Here is a 20,826-nt window from a genome sequence, read left to right as displayed (position 1 = left end):
ACTGTTGTTTGGCATTGCGCAGATTTCGCTGCATCCTTTCAATTTTAATCACAAGATTTACTGTCACGTCTCACATATCGATACGAGGGATCTTTTATATAGATTAAAAAATTAAACCATGCGGTAATTGGGATATCACAAGTTATTTTTACATGATTGGAAATCCTGGGGGAGTTTATTGATTAAGACTGTTTTGTTTCAAATGTCATTTGACAGTGCGCCAAGGAATCTGACACCATTCTCCAAAAGCGTATTAGAGTCTCGATATTTCGAGTTTGATGATCGTTTTTCTCTAAACCTTTTCCCGCGTTCTTCTATAACCTTTTGTCTCCAAAAAGACCCAGATATGAGAGGTAATCAAGGGATTTACGTTTTCAGTTTTTGGTAAGGCATTTTTCCTGTAAGTTACGTGACACGTTCTCTAACCCTATGATACGTGTAATGAAAACCATTACACAACATCTGCCAAAACTTCACGGTGTAAATGGTTATTCTTCGTAGTTGGACTGAGTTACAAGTCTAAAATTGTTTTTATTCTTCTATTCGATCTCACAGGCTTCATTTATCAATCGTGGTGTTCTGTTTGGGAAGACAAGGGCAAAGCTCTCGTCCGTGTAAGTGGTATCCGACAGTAGCGTAAGTTATGAGCGCTTGGATCACGTTCAAATCTGAACAAAAGTCATTCTGTTTATCTTTGAATAGAACCTTCTTCACTTATCAGTAGCAATGATAAAAACCGTCGATTTTCTCTTCAGACCGACGGATTAAAAAAAAATTGGTGTGTTGAACTTTATCAAAAACTCAAACATTGCGTGTAAACTCCACGGGAAGCGTTGAAGACCAAACGGAAATATCTCATTCGAAATTCTGCCTATGGAGGGAATATTTCATTGATGCGGGAATTTCGCCTATCCATTTTTTCATAATACATTGCATGGTGCTACTACTTTAGGTTTGTGCTTCACCTCCAAAACTACTTAAGGCGCATATCAATAATCCACGGCATAATCAAAAGAGGAAGTCGGTGGCGAATTCCGGTTTGTTTGCGTAATTGTTGGCCATTCCTATTTGTTCGCGTAATTTCCCTTGGGAAATCAAGCAATACGAACGCATCAGCACGGACGTGCTCGGTGATTGCAAGAAATTTCTTACGAAGGAAGGAAGACAATCATTACATGTTGTAACAGTTAAATTGAATGTAACGCCGCGATACGATCCAAGACCGTCAACACTTATTAGGCAGCATCTGAGAGATAGAGCACAGATGGGGAACCCTGATAAAGATATTTTTTTAATGATGTCATACCAGTATGCCGTGCGACATTAATATCGATACGCACAACTCTGTGCCAAGAAAAATTGCTACCCTTCTGTAACGAACGATACGAAACATTGTCTAGACCGCTCATGAGTCGTTAAGAACGGAGAACAGAGGAAGCTTTCGACGTGAAATTATTAGAATTGCTAACCATGCATGGAACTTTCAAGAAAACACCTAAAGAGAAAAAGACGAAAGCCCCAAAGTAGCACGAAATGTTATATTTACGAAGCTACGGCATAGTTCATCGTTTTGAAATCTTTGGTCAATCCGTTTCGATCCTCCCATCCTCAGTCATCCTTGTTATTGCCCTTTTTGTTGTTGTTGTAGTTTTTACCTTGCCTAACTAATATTGAGTAGATCTTCTTCGTGACAAAATAAGTTTTTGACGTCGCGAATGAGTAAAATTATGGTTCAACCCTTTGACCCTTAAGAGTAACTAGCATGAAATTTCTGCCTATAGTATCATCCAGAACCACATATTAAGGTCATGAGAATAAAAGAAATTATCGCTAACTTAAGAAGCTCTTGATTGTTAAACAAATTCTCCTTGTCAGCACCTTAGGAAATGTGTAGAGAACAGTGTGGAGAATATGCATACTGATGTTAGGGTTTAAAGGGTTAAGATATCTTGTTGAATTGTACTCTTTTCCGCGCACGGTTTGAATGTCGTCGGGCTGTCGTTTTTACAGCCGGGGGCGATGAAATTGGGATGAAACTTTTCTCGCCATTTGCCTCTGAAAGGAAAAGTGCCTAAGAAGGAGACCGCGAGTGCAGATACTCTCCATGCATCAGTTAAAGGAGTTGAGCGACTCCACTTAGCACTGAGGCATTTTCTGTTTTGAAGACAGTAAAATTAGGATTGCCGTGTTACTCAAATGCACATATACAACATGCACTGTACCCAGTGTTTTTAATGGCTTGCTTTTGATTTTTCCATCAAATTCATGCCTTGTATGCTTGACGGCGCCAGTTGAGTCTAGTCGTGGAGCTTGCTGAGAGGTCAATTTGAGCTGTGTTGAATTAGGGAACCTATTTGAAAAAATGGAACTACGGTCTTAATAGGAACGTGTTTGGATGAGTAATGTAAAAAAAAGGATCTATCTCCCACAGCGAGCGTTCCCATAAAAGGTTTGCCCCAGATTTTGGGATTACTGATTGAAAATAAACCAAAAGTAATGACAATCCTTAAATTTGGCCTGGCGACACGATTTTCGATGTTTTCCCTGTCTGTATCTCGTAGCTTTTAAAGTTCGCAATTACACAGTTTATCACAAATTTTTTGTTAAATTTCTAGCTTGCGGAAGAAACTACAATGGAAGAGAGGGGAAAATCAAGTCCCCGAATTACCCCAATTATTACAGTCCAAGAGCCAACTGCCTCTACAAGATCACAGTTCCCACTGGAATGAGGGTCAGAGCCAAATTTAACAATTTTAGCGTTGAACCAGCCGGAGGAAATCCTAGTAAGTGTGACCTATGTAAACTAGACCTTAACTGTCTATGATTCTGCCTTAGTGTAAAGATGATCAGTAATAATTCAAGCTCACTTCAGCAATCATACATAAAGTAATTTTTCAGTACTGTTACTACCACTCTAACAAGCTTGATATTAGAGGAAAGTTTTTGTTTCCCTCTTTCATGTGGTTTTCTACGGTGGGAGAATGGGGTTAGGTTTGACTTAAGTTTGACCTAAGTTTGACCTAATCTATGGGAGCGCAACACATAGGGATACGTGAAGAGACAAAGACCTTGTTAATCAAACTATTTAAAATCGCAACCCCATCGTCGATTTCCTCGGGAAGATTAAATTATATCACAACAATCTCATTTAGGCGCATTTACCATCCCTTCAATTTCCTATCTAATGTATTCATTGCACCAGGTAAAGTTGTATTGTGAAGTTACTGTTTTGTCTGTTTTGTGAAACAGCAACGTGCTACGATTATGTTGAAGTCCACGATGGCCCGACCATCCATAACAGTTCCCTTGGGAAGTATTGTGGAAAGCTGCCACCTTTCAGCGTGTTTTCTACCACCAATGTTATGCTTGTTCGATTTGTTTCCGATCGTTCTGTGAATAACAAGGGGTTTCAACTTAATTTTCAAGCTAAACGTGAGTATAACAGTTAAATACATGTAACACGTATTTCAGACTGATCACGCTGATCGAAAAAATTTCGACCATACCATGCACTTGGTTAGTCAGTCAGGGTGTTAATGAATAAATAAGTCACTCAATCAGTCACTCAGTCAGTCAGTGGGGTCAATGAGTCAAACAGTCGGTGAGTGGATGAGTTATTGAGTCAGTAAGGCAGTAAGCCAGTCAGTCTGTCGGCCAGTCAGTTGGTCAACAAGTCAGTCAGTTTATGAGTCTGTGAGTCAGTCTGAGTGGGTCAAAGAGTGAGTCAGCCGCTCAGTAGAGTCTGTTAGTCAATCAGTCAGCCTGTTCGTCTATGTGTCTGTCCATTTTCCTGCAAGTATTTTTTTCTTTCTGTCTGTTTTTGTCTGTTTTGGTTCTATCAACTGACATGATTATGTAAATTGGCCACCGTAGAGAGTCTCTTAGGCTGAGTCTGCGAGTATTAGCCTGGTTAAGTGCTAATGTGTGAAACGAGAGGTCTTATGGCTCTCTATGTTGGTCATCTTAAAAAATCAGCTCAGTTAATGACAAATAGAACCAAATTATTTTGTTAAAGCCCCCACCGACAAAGCACCACAATTTCTTTAAAAACCTACCCTGTTATTCATCTGCCTGTCTATGTTTCCAAATTTTGCGCTTTCTTCACCTACTGCATAAGGAAGTTTTGAGAGGTTCAAAACCATGGTGCGTGTGGAGCACTGAATTGCGTTACACTTAAACAAGTTTCTTCTCTTAATAGCATTGTCAAAGAGCCACCAACGGACACCACTTCCCGTCACCACAAATGCAAAGACACTTCCCTCCACCCCAGTCCCTACGATAACTACTGCCACACCTTGCTTACCCAATCAATTTCAGTGCAGCGACGGCAGTTGCATAAGAAAGGCATGGCGATGTGATGGCTCGTTTGACTGTTTGGATAATTCCGATGAAGAGAAGTGTCCATGTAAATCATTCCAGATGACCTGTGCTAATGGAGTGTGCATTAATAAGCTTTGGGTTTGCGATGGGACAGACGATTGCGGGGATAAGTCAGACGAACAGAACTGCAACGTACCAACAGCTCCATCAGGTAAAGCATTGTGTTATTTATGTCGTTATGTTTTTTCCTTTTTTATTGCTGTTTGTCTGTTCTTTTTTTTTTTTTTCATGCTTGATGTGTTGATACCAGTTGCGACGGCTGATACATAATCGCAATAACAAAAGAAAACACCTGTACAAGCAAAAAAAACAAAAAACAAAAACAAACTGCACAGTGTGTGAAAACTGCATAGTGGGAAGGAAATTTTAGAATACTGTAAAACCTGAACCAGATTTCAAGAACAGAACGAGTGATAAAAGAAAAACACGAAAATGAACTTAACGGTAATCAAGGGATTGCAGCATAAAAAGAACTGATCAAAACCCACAAACAAGACATATTAAATAACGATCAGTCCTGTCCTTCTCCCGTTACTGTACGTAGGCATAATTCCTCCCTGTTACTTTCAATGATATTCTCATGCATAAAATTTCAGATCGATTGAAAAGTATGCGATTAAATTTCAGCATCCCTAAATTGTTCTCTAAACAATGGCGGTTGTGAACAGAAGTGCGAAGAGATTTACGTGGGTCAAAGGAAGAGTATATCCTGTAGTTGTAGGCGTGGATTTAACCTGCTTTCAGACCAAAAACACTGTGTTGGTAAGATTATGTCCTATTCTTGAAGGAACGGTTTGGACTGAAGTCATGTCCACTCTACATGTTGCCATGTATCTGTTCAGTAAGATCGCAGATGACGTCAAAATGTGGAAAGAAAATAAAAGTGGCACACGAGGCGCAGCCTAACTGATGTTCTTATCACATTATTACGTCTTCTGTGGTCTATTACTGTACAGACCCACGCCAACGCGGAATCAGATCCATTTGTTATATTTGATGAAAACGCAAAATGTTGTTTATGGTGAAGTCAACTAAATGTTTGTCCCCTCAGAGTTCATAAGAAAGACTCAATAAAAAAACGCGAATTACTCAGCTTGTCAGATAGCTGAATATAACATCGGTGTAGGTTAGAGAACATGGAGAATGTTTGTCGCAGTTCATTTGCAAACAACTGCGAATTAATCTACAAAAGTAAAAAACCGCCATCTTTAATTAGCGAATTCCTCACAGCTTTTCTCGAAAATGATTCAGCTCACCTTCTGACACCAACATATAGCAACAACGACGCAATATGATATGGTTTTCTCAATCTATCAGAGATTAGTAGGAGTTTGACATATCGTATTAAGCTTATTGTTTCAATGTAGATTTCTCTCAAATACAGGTTAATAACTGACTATATTGTTCTTGCCTTCAAAAGACATCGACGAATGCCAGGTCAATAATGGAGGCTGCCGCCATTTATGTATGAATTACCAAGGAGGTCATACGTGTGCTTGCACCAAAGGTTACTTTCTTGATCGCGACAAGAAAAATTGTAGAGGTAAGAAATAAATTTATTCTTTAAGTAATAAACCTGTTTATTCTTGTTATCATGACTTTCCCACCTTAAGTTTGCTAAAACAAAATGGTATATTGTCCCAGAAAAAATCAGCATTTTTGTTTTATAATTTTTGTGTAAGTGAAACATGTGCATCTTGGAGAAGATAAACATGAACTTAAGCAAACAAACGTCTCTCCCTTTTTATTTATGAAAATACAATAAAAGGTTATGGCATCATATTTTTTTAAGAATCAACAACAGGAGAAGAAGAAATATAAAACCACCACCACAACAATACAATACCTAAGCACCAGGAAAATCCAATAACATTGTGACAATCCGCTTTACAGAAATGCAAGAAACGCCTTTAATCATGTGGAAACTGGCCCTGGTTAAGAGATTAATCGGACCTCCCAGGCTTGATGGAAAGATAAAAAAGAAAACCAAAATTAAAAAACATAAAAACAAAAGATTAAGAGCTAAAGCTTTATTGCACCTCTCAAGCTTTTAATGAAAAATAAAATAGTAGCCATTTTCACTTCCAATCTTCTTTTCTTTTCTCAGACATAAATGAATGCTCTAATGGCAATGGAGGATGTAATCATGACTGTATAAACACCGCTGGAAGCTTTCATTGTAGATGTTATCCCGGATTCGAATTCAAGACCAGCGATAAGAAGATCTGCCAAGGTAGGATTTGTATATTCATGTCTCATTTCCGAGCCTTTCGATCTTAGTCAAACGTTATCGTTGATAGGAAGGAAACAAAAACATCGCGAATCTTAATGTCCTAAGTTGAATAAAAAAAAAACAAAAAACGAATCGTGGAGGAAGGTCTTAAAGTCGTGAAATGTTGCATAAACCTCTTTTTTTAAATGGAGAGCCTTTTGCAATTATGTAAATGCTCTTTCTGGTGTCGGCAACATCTATAATTACCAAAAAATGTTCAAGCAAGAGTGAGGCCAAGAAGGCCTATTTTTAGGCGCATAAATGGAATGATAATTATGCCTTCTATTATGAAAGAGGTGTATGATGTATGCTGTGTCTGAGGTTGTAGTCGCAAACACTCAGTGTCGCCTCAAGTCAATGCTGGATGCGATGTGAGGCGGCTGTATTCAAAGGCTAGGTTGACTACGATGAAATATAAATATACCTGTGTTAGCCTTAGCGACACTGTACAGTAACACTGTGACAAAAAGCTAAATGTGAATCCTGCGAGTTATCTACTCTTGGATCTATGATACTATCGTTTATTTTTGCTTTTGTTTTTTCCTTATTTACCAGATATTAATGAATGTGATGGCAATAATGGAGGCTGTAGTCATGACTGCGTCAACCAAGCTGGAAGCTTCTACTGTCAGTGCCCACCCGGATACAAGCTTTTGAATGATTCCAAGACCTGTGTGGGTAAGAAGTACCTTCATCCGGAATGTTCGAGGACCTAACTTTGTTTGTCTATTGATCACGTTCCCCCCTTTTAACAACGTATTTGCTCTTGTTTGATCTTGCCAAACGTTTTTTTTAATTATAATTTTTGTTTGAAACGAGGAGCTTCTCCCATGAAGCTCGATTATTTAACAGATACAGGCCCTATATGGTTTCAAAGCACAACTCAGACTTGAGCAGTGAGTTTTTCTCTAGAATGTACGAAAGAAAATTTCTTCCACAGTCCAGTCACTAGTAATCGTTGATTATCATCTCCAGCTATTATCTGTTAGTGCTCTTCCGGCATCTGAAGTCAATCCAAGTCTTCATTTGCTTTTCTCTCGTTGATAAATTAGATTCTCGCCAAGGCAACGGTTTTCTTTTCTTATTTTTTTTTTTCCATCTTGTATTTTTCTCTTTTACTGCAGATGTGAATGAATGTGAAATAAGTAACGGTGGATGTGAGCATGATTGTCAGAACACTCTTGGCAGCTTTTTTTGTTCATGCCGTGATGGTTATATCGAGGATTTCGTGTATCCCTCCAAGTGTATGGATATTGATGAGTGTGCTATGGGAGCGCCAGCCTGTTTTGTTTGTCACAATACACCTGGAAGGTAATTTTTCTGCAATTGGTGAAAGTGACCAGCGATTACTGAACTAAATAATTTCTTTCCGTATTGTAGTTTATATATTAATTTGCGATATTTAGATAGGCTGGTCCAGATCAGCTTCAAAGCTGGTTGGAATGGAGGCCTGTATGAACAAAGACAAATCCAGACCACAACACGTGTTGCTACATTTCGGGGCCTACGGTTTATCGTCTTTAACGGAGATGCAGATTTCATAGCAGAGGCAGCACCTTCTCCTCGGTTATTTTAAGACCCTTATGTTTGTCCGATCTGGGGCGCGAGACCTCGGCCTCCCGCACGGCCGTCCGGCGCTCCACAACATGAGCTAACCAAGCGCAATTAGTTAGACCTTTCTTAGTCGATTCCTTTCATTTACATCCTCGGAGTGTGGGCTCTCGAGCAGGTTTGAATCGAATTTCAGAGTTCCAACTCAAACCTACGCCGATTCGTCGTTTACTTCCTCTGTTACTTTAATTTGGAGATGATTGTGTACTATTATTATCCAACTGCACAAAGTAGAGTACAAATAACGCGCGAATAGAGCACAAATATCCTGCGATATTGCACGGATATTTGCACAGTTGGTTTTTCTGTACTGTAAAAAAAACCTGTTTAACCAGTCGGCTGTGCGCGCTACGGTTATCTATCCGCTTTGCTTTTCTAGCACAACTCGTCAAAATACTCGGTTATAATGCACACCAAAACGTCTAAGATATGTGTATTTCACCACAGCGACTGCCTTTCTGTCGTAAACAAATCTTTGAGCATAAGGTTTAGGAAACGTTTTTAATCGTGTTGGTTCTCTTCTTTGTTGTATTTAGTTACGAATGTACATGTGATCCTGGCTTCGTAACAAACGCCAACAAAACACGGTGCGAAGACATCGATGAATGCGCCTCAAATAATGGCAGCTGTGGAGAGCACCCATGCGTCAATAGTTATGGAAGCTACTCATGCCAATGTAACTCTGGATATCAATTTAATCCTACGTAAGTTTATCTACCAATAATACTGTACTTAAATTTCAAGACGTAGTAACGATTTATTCGTCACATTTGAAGAATGGCTGCGCCATTGCCCTTTGTTGTTGCCTAAGAAACATTACTCTCCCCACACCTTTCTTCACCAAGGAGTGTTAAAAAACACCATTAAACTGTCGACGAATTGTTGACAGGTTGGTCTGCGATGAGACCAGTGACTCCTCATTCGTTATGGGGACGGAGGGGGGGGGGGGTGATAAGAGTAACAATACTTATGATCATTTCATTCTGTGGAGGCTCCGACAGTGAATGCATTACTTTGCACTTAAATAAATTGTGACTATTACAGAACCAAAAGCTGTGAAGACATCAACGAGTGCGCGAGTAATAGGGGTGGCTGCGAGCAAATCTGTAGGAACAGTCCGGGTTCGTACCGATGCTCCTGCAGAGATGGTTACAAGCTGAGGCAGAAGACCAGGTGTTTGGACATTGACGAGTGCGCAGAAGGTGCTCACCAATGCCAACACAACTGCACTAATAGCTACGGAAGGTATTCTTTGTTTCCTCTTTTCGTCTAAAATCTCATCGCGTCCCATTATGTGTCCAAGTCTGCGATGTAAACTGAGCCTACTTAGTTTGTATTAGGAAAAAAATAGGAATTCCTTCAGAACATGCCTTTTAAGGATGGGAAACCGTAGCATTAGATCGATACAAAGCTAAAACAGTGATTCACGGATAGTTGCAATGTAGTGATATTCATATCCGCCTTAAGTTATAGTTTCTAACTGTTTTTTCCTCCTGTTCTTCGTTTTCCTTTTTCTTTGCTTTAGATTCCTTTTTTTTTCTTTTTTTTTTAACATTTTAACCATTTTAATTCAATCACTCTTTATAGCTATACTTGCTCCTGTAAGAAGGGATACTTTCTTTCCAATAATGGCCACTCCTGCAGTAGAAAGAGGAATCCACAAGGTAAGAGGGAAAGATTGTTTTTCACAAAATCCCTGCAAAATCAAGTATAACCTCAGTTGCAGAAGTACATTGTAGGCGTCGGGCAACATTAGAAATTATCTATACCTGTCTTCTTTTAAAGAGTGCGGCGTTGCACCCCTTGTTGGCAGTTCATTGCCTGGGAGATGGCACTCAGAGGACCAGGCAACTTGGCCTTGGGCAGCTCTGCTCCACTTCAGCGTCTTTGGTGACATCGAAGGCTGTATGGCTACTCTCATAGATAAAGAATGGCTGATCACCTCAGCTCATTGCCTGTACCTAGGACATATAGTTATTCCTACAAAGTTTGTTAAGGTGGAACTTGGGGCGTTCTCCCGTGGTTCTTCGAGTCATGATCCGGTTTTGCACGATGTGTCACACATCGTCATCCACAAAGACTTTAACGCAGATCGAAAGGTACTCGCTGGAAACATCGCTCTGGTGCGCTTGACAAAACCGATTAATGTTACCGATGAGATAAGGCCCATCTGCATACCGACCAGGATGGAAGTGGAAAAACTCCTGAAACCTGGAGCCTCAAGCGATGGTGTGGTAATCGGTTGGGGTAAGACTCCTGAGCACCGAGTCCGCAGCACACTTCACCAGGCAGCAGTCACGGTTTCGCACAGATCACGATGCGAGCGATGGGCCAACAACATTGCTTTCGATGAAAACACCATGATCTGTGCAGGTTTTAAGGAGGGCGAGAAGACCGCTTGTGTCGGTGATAGCGGGTCCCCACTCATGTTCTCTGTTACTACCCGTGATCAGAGTTCAACGAAATGGGTGCTGGGTGGTGTGATGAGCTGGGGGCTTAATGTGCTTCCAAAAGGCTGCCACAAGGATTATCGCTACACAGCATACACAAGCGTGGAGCGCAATTTAAAGTGGATCAAGTTCAGGGGAAATCGTGGGAATACGAAATGAACGATAATCCATTTACCATAATGTCAAATAATCACATAGCATATGTTTTGTTTCCGCTGAGTAACATTAGTAAGCCGCTTACGCTAAGATTTAAATTGAACACCTGTCACGGAAATGAAGCCAGAAATGAGGATATTGCAGGTGTGAACTACCTTCCCGTGTAAACGAAGGGTAAGGCTAGGTATCTTTGAACAGTATCTGTTAATCTTTGGTGTACAAACAGCCTACTTGGAGTCGCAGCCTTTGCAGTTTGTCGCACTTATTTTGTTTTGTATATTGTTAAACTTACATAGGGCCATAACTTTACTTCTGATTATCGTTCTCTGAAAAGTGAAAATCAATAGAGGAAATTATCTTTGGATTTTCTTGTTTGGCCTTTTTGGTTTTTTTTAATGGGCTGGGTATTACAGACTAAAAGTAACATTAAGGAGAACAAACGAAAAACCGTCAGCAAGGCGTTTTTGTTAGAGTAGCCTTCTTAAAATGTTAATTAAAGCTTAAGTCAGTCTTGAATGTATGTGTGATGGCAACGAACAGGGGATGGTTTCACGTGCATCAAGGACACAAAACGAAAGAAAACAGACTTAAAAAAAAAAAGCAGCAACACCATCGAAACAAAATTGCGCGTAGGTAACACAGTCAGCAAGTTTATGATAGATCCTACGAGCAAAAGAGTAACCGTGACTCCCTATAAGACACATGATAGAGCTTGACATTAACCGCCTTAAAAATTAGGCCTTGCAACTGCACTTTGTAAGATACGATGGTATCCAAAATCTTTAATTAGGACACAGAGTCAAAATGGGTAAGTTGTCATGCAACTTAAAAAGTATAGAATTACAGCAGGCGATAAAGTCTACCGTCAGCTTTAAGTCAGATGTTTCCTTGTACATAGACTCTGTCACTAACTACAAGCCTCATCATCTATGCCTTGGTCTCTTTGCAGCCAATTTATTCTGTCTCCGTAAAGCATCCTTCCGTTTTTTCTTGTAGTCTTGAGTGAGATCTGATCTCATTGTTACCCAGTGTTCGCTGACTTCTTCCTGGCTCACTCTTCTCACAAAAAGAGCTTCTTTATCTGAAAAGCAAATCAACGTTACATTCTTCGTATCATTAGAACGCAAAGGTTCCAGCAATAGGTTTTGATAACCAGTATCGTGCTACAGTAAACGTCCTCTATATTTCTAACTGGTTCTTAGGTAAACTTTGACTAGAATGATAACTCCCCACCCTTTCCCCGTGATGTGTATTGTTAGTACATGTATATCTCACCATCGATGCGATTTGCCAAGATAGGATCATCTGGGTGAAAAAAGAACAGCTCATCAGGCGCCAATGAGATTTTACTGAGCGCAATACCATCTGAACCAACAGAATCATTCAATTCCGCGTTATCACCACTACCGTAGTCGTTGTCTTTATCATCGTTGTCGTCATCGTCGTCATCATCACTACTGTCATAAGGAAGCTTAGGTGTGGCCTGCCAGGGATTTGATTTTAGCATTTCAACTGCACCCTCGTGTGTGAGGTCTTCAGGAGTTGAATCAACGTCATCATCTTGTTCTCGTGCAAGAAATGTGAAAGATGTTCCCTGTACGTAAAGTAATATATGACCGGAAGTTAAACTTCGTCATGACTGGGTGAACATCAACGTATCAATTTCACTGAGAGGAACTTTTGTTGGGTAAATGAGGAACGTCAGCCATGTGTAAAAGTCTGTGGCTTAAATGACTAAATATTACCTTGAACCTTCGATAGGCAACAAACAAATTGACCGATTGCAAATGATATGGCAATATTTTGGGATGGCATGCCAATTTTATCCTCTGAAACCCTTCCTTTAATTCTCCCTCCCTTTGCTCCTCTCTCGCAGGGTGCGGCGGAGTACAAGATGTGCTGTTGCTCTTTATGGATTATTTGAAACTTCGTTTTTTAACATTCCCTTAAAAACGACCATGGGTGTGTTTTAAGAAAACCAACTTTTGACTACCATTTTCAGTACTCAAGAGGAACGAGGGTTTTGATATGTTGGTTTGCAACATAACGCGCGACCTAAGTGCTGGGGTTTTAGGGGTTACGGATAATCCTGCGTGTACGTGGCATCATCCATTTATCACTGCATTCTAAAAGGCAGTCAGAACCAAGCTAATGAAATGATAAAAAACGAAAACAAAAACAAAAAATTAAACAACAACAACTAAACTAAAACAACAACAACAAAAAAGATCCCACTCAGCGATTTGACAAAATGGCAGCCACAAAACGACAAGCCTGTACTTGACAAAACCTGGACAACCTTCATAGGCCTAAACCTCATGCAGATTATAAATCATTGCTGTGGCAGCTTAGATTAGATCGCAAACGATTTATTGCGGCCCTCTCACAGCCCACCTTACCTCCTTTCCACCGAAGAGATTCGTCAGCAGAGAGGCATTGGCCTCGTAATACTTTTCATGAGATACATCGGGTAATTCTGCCTCCTCTGATTGTTTTTCTTTAGCTCCACTAGGTTTTACGGCCGGTTTTTCTCTCTCCTCTTCAACAATCTTTTCAAACTGTTTGTGATCTTCTCGAGTTGGGTCGTAATGCAGTACAGCAGTGCTCCTGCGGACAATACATCGTACATAGATAAGCTTTTTTTTTCCCCTTTTCTAGTTTGCTTTTAATAGTATTATGATTTTTTTGACCAAAAGTCACCAAGGACTTTTTTATCAGTGGCTTCTGCATCATGAACTGCAAAAACGTTTGTTCGTAATCCCAAAATTTCACAGGCATATTCTTTCGTAGAGTGTTCAAAATTAAAAAAAGCAATAAATAAATTTTCAAAATTCAATGCTTCTCCTTTGCATTTGTGAGAACCGAAACTATGGCTATTCATAGTGGCTTATCGAACATTCATCCATTTGCTACTAACCTGAATTCTGGTACTTTTTCCTCAGTGCTGTGACCACTGTAACCTGCCTTGAAATTCGCCCCCAAAATATTTCCGAGAACTTTAAAAGCCATTTTCTTTTCTTCCTGAATACTTTTACTTATATCGTCCTCGTTTTCCTTGGGGATGGCCCCTTCATAACCTTGAGACAGTGTCTTTCGTGCATCTCTTTTAGCAGTGATCTCAGAGCGATAACCACCATCATGATCGTCGTCGTCTTCTTCGCTCTCCAGAAAACGTGAATCAAGATCAAATCTTTTATCTCCTCCGTAAGTCCTTTGTAATTTGAAAAGCTAGGAAGTACAATTTAACAAAACTGATCTTAATTTTATAAAATCTAAGGGTGCCACACGTACGCAGAGGCCATTGGCGGCGTCACCCTATTGACAAAACGAACTTAACTAATGTTAATATAAACAAAACTGGCAGGCCTTAACCCGCTAAACTCTAAGAGTGACTAGCATCTGATTTCTTCCTACAATATCACCCCTGAATCACACATCAATTCACGTCATGAGAATAGGAGAAATGATAACCAACGAAAGAAGCTTTTGATCGGTAAACAAATTCTCTTTGTCAGTACCTTATGAAATGTATAAAGAACAGTATGGAGAATATACATAAAAGTACTGGATTAGTAACTATTTTCTCCTAACATTATCGCCCTTAAAAAAAAAAATAAGGTCATGAGAATTAAGGAAATGATCACCAACTAAAGAAGCTCTTGATTGTCAAACAAATTCTCTTTGTCAGTACAATAGAAAATGTATAGAGAACAGTATGGAGAAAATATATACTGATGTTAGGGTGAAAAAGCTTCATGATATCGCAGTTGAATAAAACAAAAGGAGAGTTAACCGACAACATTGTAATGCGCTCGGCAGATTGTACATCAGTTGGAGCTATTCTATTTCATGAGTGAACCGACAGCCAAATGCGGCTATTAGTGGAAAACAGAAACGAGCACAATTATATTTTAAAAAATTACCTCTTCGCCAGACTTTCCCTCAAAGTGGGGTTTAACAAGCTGATGATTTCCTTCTACGCTAAGATGACCTGCGAGATCATTATCATCTTCGCTGTCACTATCGAGTCCAAGCCACGAACTGGCCTTAGAACCTGAGATCTAATATACATGTACAAATACCACAGTTGGAAACAAATCAATAAATATTTAATAATACTACCTCCATAAACAATAACATCTCATAAGCTGACGCCGAAATAATCAAGCCTTAAATGTATCTCTGGCACCGTTTATAGATTTGCACTGATAATATACAGCTGCGCGACTACCCCTGAAATCGTCTCCAGTTTTTTGTCGCGATTGCGTATCCAAGAAATCATCAAAAGTAAATCTAAAAACATACTTTCAAAAAAGCTTGTCCTAATCATCAATAAATCAAAGAATATCCGTGCGGAAACAACCCTGGGGGGAGAAACGTGGAGCCTGAACATATTTGTGCCTTCCATGAGTGTAACAGATAGAAACAATACAGGGCATTTTTCAAACCAGAGACAAAATTTGTCCTCTAAATGATGGTGTATCCTCAGTGGAAGTTTAACGCTCGAAACGTCAGCTTCTAAACTCTTTACAGTGGCCAACTTACGTCATCAACTCAGTTGATAACACTAACATAACACTATATATACTCTCCCACCAACGCAGCACCTCAGTTTATTTAAAGACTTACCCCCTTTCCTGGAAAAAAACCCTGGGAAAGGCAAATGGTGCCTTAATTAGCTTGTACTTTTGTGTGTACTCATGCGCACTTACCTGTGCTTATGTTGGCCCAAAGAAACATGTACATGTCACTCAGTAATCACTTACCTTGTCTCCCATAGAGTAAGCAGCTTTCTTAACTTCCTTGTCATCTGTTTCATTCTCATCGCTATCAGAAAACACAATGTGGTTTCCTCCAACATGGCTTTGTGGACCGCTGTCTAAGCCCTTCAGTGCATCATTGATCACGTTTTTCTGAGCTTGTGCAGTCTTTTTTCGCTCAAGTAAGGCATCTAGTCGCTTTTCATTTGAGTTTGTACGTTTTTGAGGACTGTCTGTTACCACTGGTTTCGTAAATCTCCTTGGGGTTCCTTTTGAATCACAATTGCCAGAGTTCTGACTAATCGACCTCGATTTTGAATTAATACTCAAAGAATTTAGATCTTTACTGGTGGGGCTAACACTTTCACTGTCAGTTGATTCAGTACCTGCTGTGTAATCAGAGCTATCAAAGGATCTCATTTCACCAGCTTCTGCCCCGGTCCCATCAGGTGCATGTTTTTCTTCTCTTTCAACCTCTGATGAACATGTCCCATTATGTATTGAGGAATGTCGATTGCTATCGAGAATTCTATTCTTTCTTTCTGTTTTTTTAGAAGAAAAACCTTCCACTCCACTTAATTGTGAAAGCATCTTTTGCTCCAGCTGGGGAACAGACCGTAAGCTTTCTTCAGAGTGACCGTTTTCGACAAACCTGCTTCCTTCCAAAGTATCATCAGTTACCTTTTTCGAAGACTTTGTTTTGACACTTTTCCAAGTCATGTTTCCTTCTGAATATGAATCACTGGATTCCGTTCTTACATCCTCGGTGAGAGCTTGTTCTTCAAAAGAATCATTTGATAACTTCCGCTCTTTAACTGTTACCACTGACTTTGATTCGTGTCTATCTTTTCCTTTCTCTGCCAATAAATTTCCTGAACTAACATTCAAAATTTCATCCTCTGACTGCAAGTTCCATGTTAATTCTGCTATCGTACTATCTCGTTCCTCAGGTTTAATTTTCTTCAAGCAATGTGTTGTTTTACTTGGATCGAACTTTGCAATCTTTTTCCTATCCCTACGCCTCAAATACATGACTGGTAAGACACGTCCAAACTTTCCAACCACCCAATTCTTCTTTCCTGGAAGAGGTGTACCAGGAACAGCCTTTGGAAGTGTTTCAGGAATGGAATTTTGCATTTCTGAGTCCCTCTCACGATGTGCTATTATTCCTTTTAGCGAATATTGTTTGGTTTCTTCATGCAAGGGTGATACGACATTAGCCTGGGCCTGCTGCTGTCTCTCTCTTTGTAGCCTTTACATTAAAAAAAAAAAGAAAAGATACAGTGCACTTCTGAAAAGGGAAACAATTTTTATTCACAACTGGATGGTAAACGTGCTTGAATAAAACACAAACGGCATTAATATCTCATTTACTATCGGTACATCAGGCATGAAGAAGAAAATATTTTTCGGAATGTTTATAACCCACTCTGACTCAAAATAGAGTTATTACATGTGTGCCTCCCAACACCACTCACATTTTCTTATTCTGTGATTACGTACAGTACAACGTCATTTCACAGCCTCAAAAATTATACACCCATCTATAGGGTTAAAAATGCCTCATTTATTAAAAATGTATTAACAAACCTTGTGAGAAAACTTTCTTTGGCAGGCTGAATCTTCAAACAGCAGCCCCTCCACTTTGAGTTTGACAGGAGTGAAACACCTTCATATGAAGCAAAAGGAGAGGGAGTAAGGGAAGAAATAAATTTAAACAACTTCTATCTAACAACTTCTATCTAACAATAATTGCTGGGTGGTATGCTCAGGGTTGGTACAGCTTTTGATTATTGTACTGGTTGCCAGATGATACAAGTAGACATACAATGCACAGTTAATACAGGGGTGAAAATATGTGTTTAGTTCATTGATTTAGGTTCATTCTCTACATGTATGAAATTTAAAATCTGTAAAGTTATCATTCAAAAAGAAAAAATTTCCAATGACACCTTTCTCTTTCTAAAACATGAGGAAAATAAAGGGAGATTGTCATTATTGCTCTTAACCTTTTAACTTCCAAGATCTCATTAGTAATTCTCCTTACTGTCTGCCATATAGTTCTTGTGATATCAGTTTGGAGAATTTGGTATTAGATCAACTACAAGTTAAGATTTTTTCTTTATTCTTATCACTTATCTGCTTGATATTGTATTGATATTTTAAGAAGTTCTGTCTCAGTCACTCATAGGAGCTAAAGGGTTAAAGCCTTATCAATAATTAAATTTCATTAATAGTACTTTTACTATGGAGTTGAGTCCAAGTCAGTTTGAGAAAGAAACAAACTGAGATACATGTGTATTAGAATCTCTCTATTTCAACCTGAAGTTTTCTAAATATGGCTCAAGTAGCTATCCAACTATACACGATGCAAAGTATTGCTTGATTTCAACAGACACGAATCAAAACAACTGTTAAAGATAACAATTACATTGGAACACATTTTACATTTCACAACAAGAAATAGCTGATGGTAAATACAAAAGAAATTCTATACTCACATCTTCTGAAATCTTTCTCTGTTTGCAAAATGTCAATATATGCAAATGTTTTGGTTGTGCAACCTAAATCAATCAATAGAAGATGATATACTAAAAGATTTGGAAAACTTGTAAAATACTCATAAACTTATACTTTAAAAACTAGATACTATGCATTAAGATTTGAAAATTGTTTTGAAAAATAAGTTTCTGGATTAAAGTAAAAAAAAAAGACCTCAAAACAATAAATTAACAACTGCACCACTAAGTGGAGTTTGGGTGCCTGAAACATTCTGGAGCTTCCAGTATTGGCAGCCAGCTCCTTGATGGAGACTTCTCCCATGGCTGGCAAATCCTGGCAACTCAGCCATGAGCCCCCACACAGGAAAGGGAAACAGGCACCCGTCACACTGAATAAACAATGGAAGAGGGAGGGAAGGGGTGGGGAAAACTGCCCAGCCCATGAGCTGCCTCTCCTCACAATGCTGCAAGTTCGCGTTCAAAACAAATACAAGAACCCCTCATATGAAGAGGACATGGAATTCTGATGCATGTGCATATGCAAAAAAAGGCTGACTACTAGAGAATGCTGATGCTCTTTATTGTTAACTCTGTGAAATTGCATTAAACTGCATTAAATACATGTTGACAGAACAAAATACGTGTAAGGATATTCAAAGGGAAGATTTTGACAGGTTTTAAGGCAAAGCTCTACACAGAAGGACAAACATGTACTGTGTGCTGATGCCATAACCAAATTTTTCTGCCTTGGTGGCTTAACAATTTCTTTAACCTTTTACACACTAACATCAGTATTCATATACTAAATACTGTTCTTTATACATTTACCAAGGTGTTGACAAGGAGATTTTGTGAACAATTTAGCTCTTCTTAAGTTGGTGATCATTTCCCTTATCCTTGTGACCTTGACCCCTGTGATTCTGGGGTGATAATTGCAAGGGAGAAATTGGAAGCTACTCGCTCTTAGGGGTGAAACGGTTATGACAAGGTGAGACACATGCTGCAAGATCTCCCATAATTCAGCAATAGAAATACAAATGATTCATTTACATACCATTTTCATCTGCTCTTTGTATAACTTCAACTGATGATACAGTACCAAAAGTATTGAAGCGATCTCTGAAATGTTGCATTAAAGGATAATTATAATATATATGTAGACGGCTTAGTGTGGCTAAGAATTATTTTCATATACCAGTGTTTATAACATCTAGCACATGTTAGCCAATGAGAGAAGAATTTAAAACATTGAAATATTAGTGAACTAAAGGAGGTCCTTCATGGGAAGTCAAAGCACCATTTTACCCCTTTAACTCTCAAAGGTGATTAACATGCATTTTCTTCCTATATTATCCGTACATTATCCAGCAAACAACTCATGAGAATTTTCAAACTTACCAGCTAGCAATTGCTATCTTGATCTAACATCAAATTCTCTTCACCAATTTACTATGAAATGTGTAGCAGTTAGAGAGGAGAATTTACAGTTTCAGATCTTGGAGTTAAAGGGTTAACTGTAACAGAGTCATTGTTACACTGTATCCTCAAGCATTTAAGGAAAGTTTTAAAGGATATGTTCACTATGAGCTGTAAAGATATTATTGAGAAATTCTGTTATCTAGTTAATATATATCAAACACAATTACTACAGTATGAATAATACGCAGTGACAGCCAGGGAAGGGGGGAGGGGGTTCGGTTTGGGCACATATTTTATAGAGCAAAGATCAGAGCAGCAGCGTTGAGTAACTAATGGAAGAAGTTTAGAGTAAAAAGCCACAAAAAGAATGGCTAAAATAGATAGCTTACTTGAGGTTTTTGTATGTACAAGAGAGTTCAAGAGATCCTTTTTGAACCATGTACAAGTGCAATAAAATACTATCTCGGGTAAAAAAAAAAATTTGAAGCTATTCTTAGTTTCCTCTTTATACCAACAACGGACTGATTCAAACTCAGGCTCGGAGACTGTGGTAAATGAGAGCCAACTAATGAAGAAAAGCCTCAAATCAACCTTTATCATATATCTTAGAAAATACCGAAGAGCGATTCAGTAAAGAAATATAATTTCAGTTTTGAATACAACTGAGGTAGTTGTGAAAGTGAAGCCTGAGATAAATTTATTTAAATAGAATTCAGACTTGGTCAATCCGACATGAACATACTATACGTTGTGCACCTGGTGACGAAATTATAAGTAGAACATACCGTAAATCAACCTCTTTGATACCACTGTAGAGCCCTCCAACAAACAGACGTTTTGTTTCCATCTTTTTCCCAGGGACACGCTGAATGGTCACGTTGTTAACCTAGGTAATCAAAGAATAACTAAGTATTCCTAGTAAAAATGAACAGTTATTTACAGATAAGCGATCATAATCGATCCATGAGGTAAACCGTGAGCCAGGGAAAACATTACCACTGATATACCTCAAGGATTAAAAAAGGTTGCAGATCATTGCTAAAAATAGAGAAATAAAAGTCTTGTAAAGGAATTTCACGACCATTCTACCTCGTAAAGGTCCTAACTTCAAAGAGGGCAACATCGCAACAGAAACGAAGAAGTTAACCCACGTTTGTCCGCCATGTTTTTAATGAAATCGCGTAAAAGCTGGTAACCAGTGTTCAGCGCTCTCTCGGTTGAATTTCTTGGAGTTCGCTACGGCTTAGGCTGGAGGTTGGACACAGTGCTGCCGTCTG

The 20,826-nt window shown here is 39.0% G+C and overlaps 2 protein-coding genes across 3 annotated transcripts; one reads left to right on the top strand and one right to left on the bottom strand.

Moving 5' to 3' along the window:
* Positions 1-225: 225 nt before the first annotated feature.
* Positions 226-11,385, top strand: LOC131779586 (uncharacterized). Its single transcript, XM_059096150.2, has 14 exons — positions 226-384; positions 556-614; positions 2,616-2,783; positions 3,250-3,432; positions 4,199-4,531; positions 5,008-5,142; positions 5,801-5,923; positions 6,488-6,613; positions 7,208-7,330; positions 7,777-7,963; positions 8,800-8,967; positions 9,308-9,508; positions 9,851-9,927; positions 10,049-11,385. Exons 1-14 carry the CDS (start codon positions 347-349, stop codon positions 10,870-10,872), a joined length of 2,745 nt encoding a protein of 914 aa, XP_058952133.2. The 5' UTR covers positions 226-346; the 3' UTR covers positions 10,873-11,385.
* Positions 11,386-11,631: 246 nt separating this feature from the next.
* On the bottom strand, positions 11,632-20,718 carry LOC131779587 (nucleolar protein 8). 2 transcript variants are annotated; one of them, XM_059096152.2, is made up of 12 exons: positions 20,639-20,718; positions 20,335-20,435; positions 19,185-19,249; positions 18,131-18,193; positions 17,220-17,298; positions 16,016-16,881; positions 15,636-15,898; positions 14,793-14,930; positions 13,787-14,097; positions 13,269-13,476; positions 12,145-12,463; positions 11,632-11,950 (listed from the first exon to the last, which is right to left on the bottom strand). In XM_059096152.2, exons 2-12 carry the CDS (start codon positions 20,394-20,396, stop codon positions 11,793-11,795), a joined length of 2,532 nt encoding a protein of 843 aa, XP_058952135.2. In that variant the 5' UTR covers positions 20,397-20,435; positions 20,639-20,718; the 3' UTR covers positions 11,632-11,792. The 2 variants fall into 2 exon arrangements, with proteins under 2 accessions (XP_058952135.2, XP_058952134.2); XM_059096151.2 differs by having other exon boundaries at positions 15,636-16,881.
* Between the last annotated feature and the right edge of the window lie 108 nt (positions 20,719-20,826).

Source organism: Pocillopora verrucosa, chromosome 14, assembly GCF_036669915.1.
Source record: "Pocillopora verrucosa isolate sample1 chromosome 14, ASM3666991v2, whole genome shotgun sequence".
Lineage (NCBI taxonomy): Eukaryota > Metazoa > Cnidaria > Anthozoa > Scleractinia > Pocilloporidae > Pocillopora > Pocillopora verrucosa.
Note: the sequence above shows the minus strand (reverse complement) of the source record. Positions and strands in the feature narration are given on the sequence as shown.

Bases quoted from the DNA above. Each gene is read 5' to 3' on its own strand.
- LOC131779587 (XM_059096151.2), bottom strand. From the start codon at position 20,396: ATGGAAACAAAACGTCTGTTTGTTGGAGGGCTCTACAGTGGTATCAAA. The intron at 17,299-18,130 runs GTGAGTATAGAA...CTTCATATGAAG, and splicing joins AGAGAAAGATTTCAGAAGAT to GTGTTTCACTCCTGTCAAAC. The intron at 12,464-13,268 runs GTAAGGTGGGCT...CTTTACGTACAG, and splicing joins ATCTCTTCGGTGGAAAGGAG to GGAACATCTTTCACATTTCT.
- LOC131779586 (XM_059096150.2), top strand. From the start codon at position 347: ATGAGAGGTAATCAAGGGATTTACGTTTTCAGTTTTTG. The intron at 5,924-6,487 runs GTAAGAAATAAA...TTCTTTTCTCAG, and splicing joins CGACAAGAAAAATTGTAGAG to ACATAAATGAATGCTCTAAT. The intron at 6,614-7,207 runs GTAGGATTTGTA...CTTATTTACCAG, and splicing joins CGATAAGAAGATCTGCCAAG to ATATTAATGAATGTGATGGC.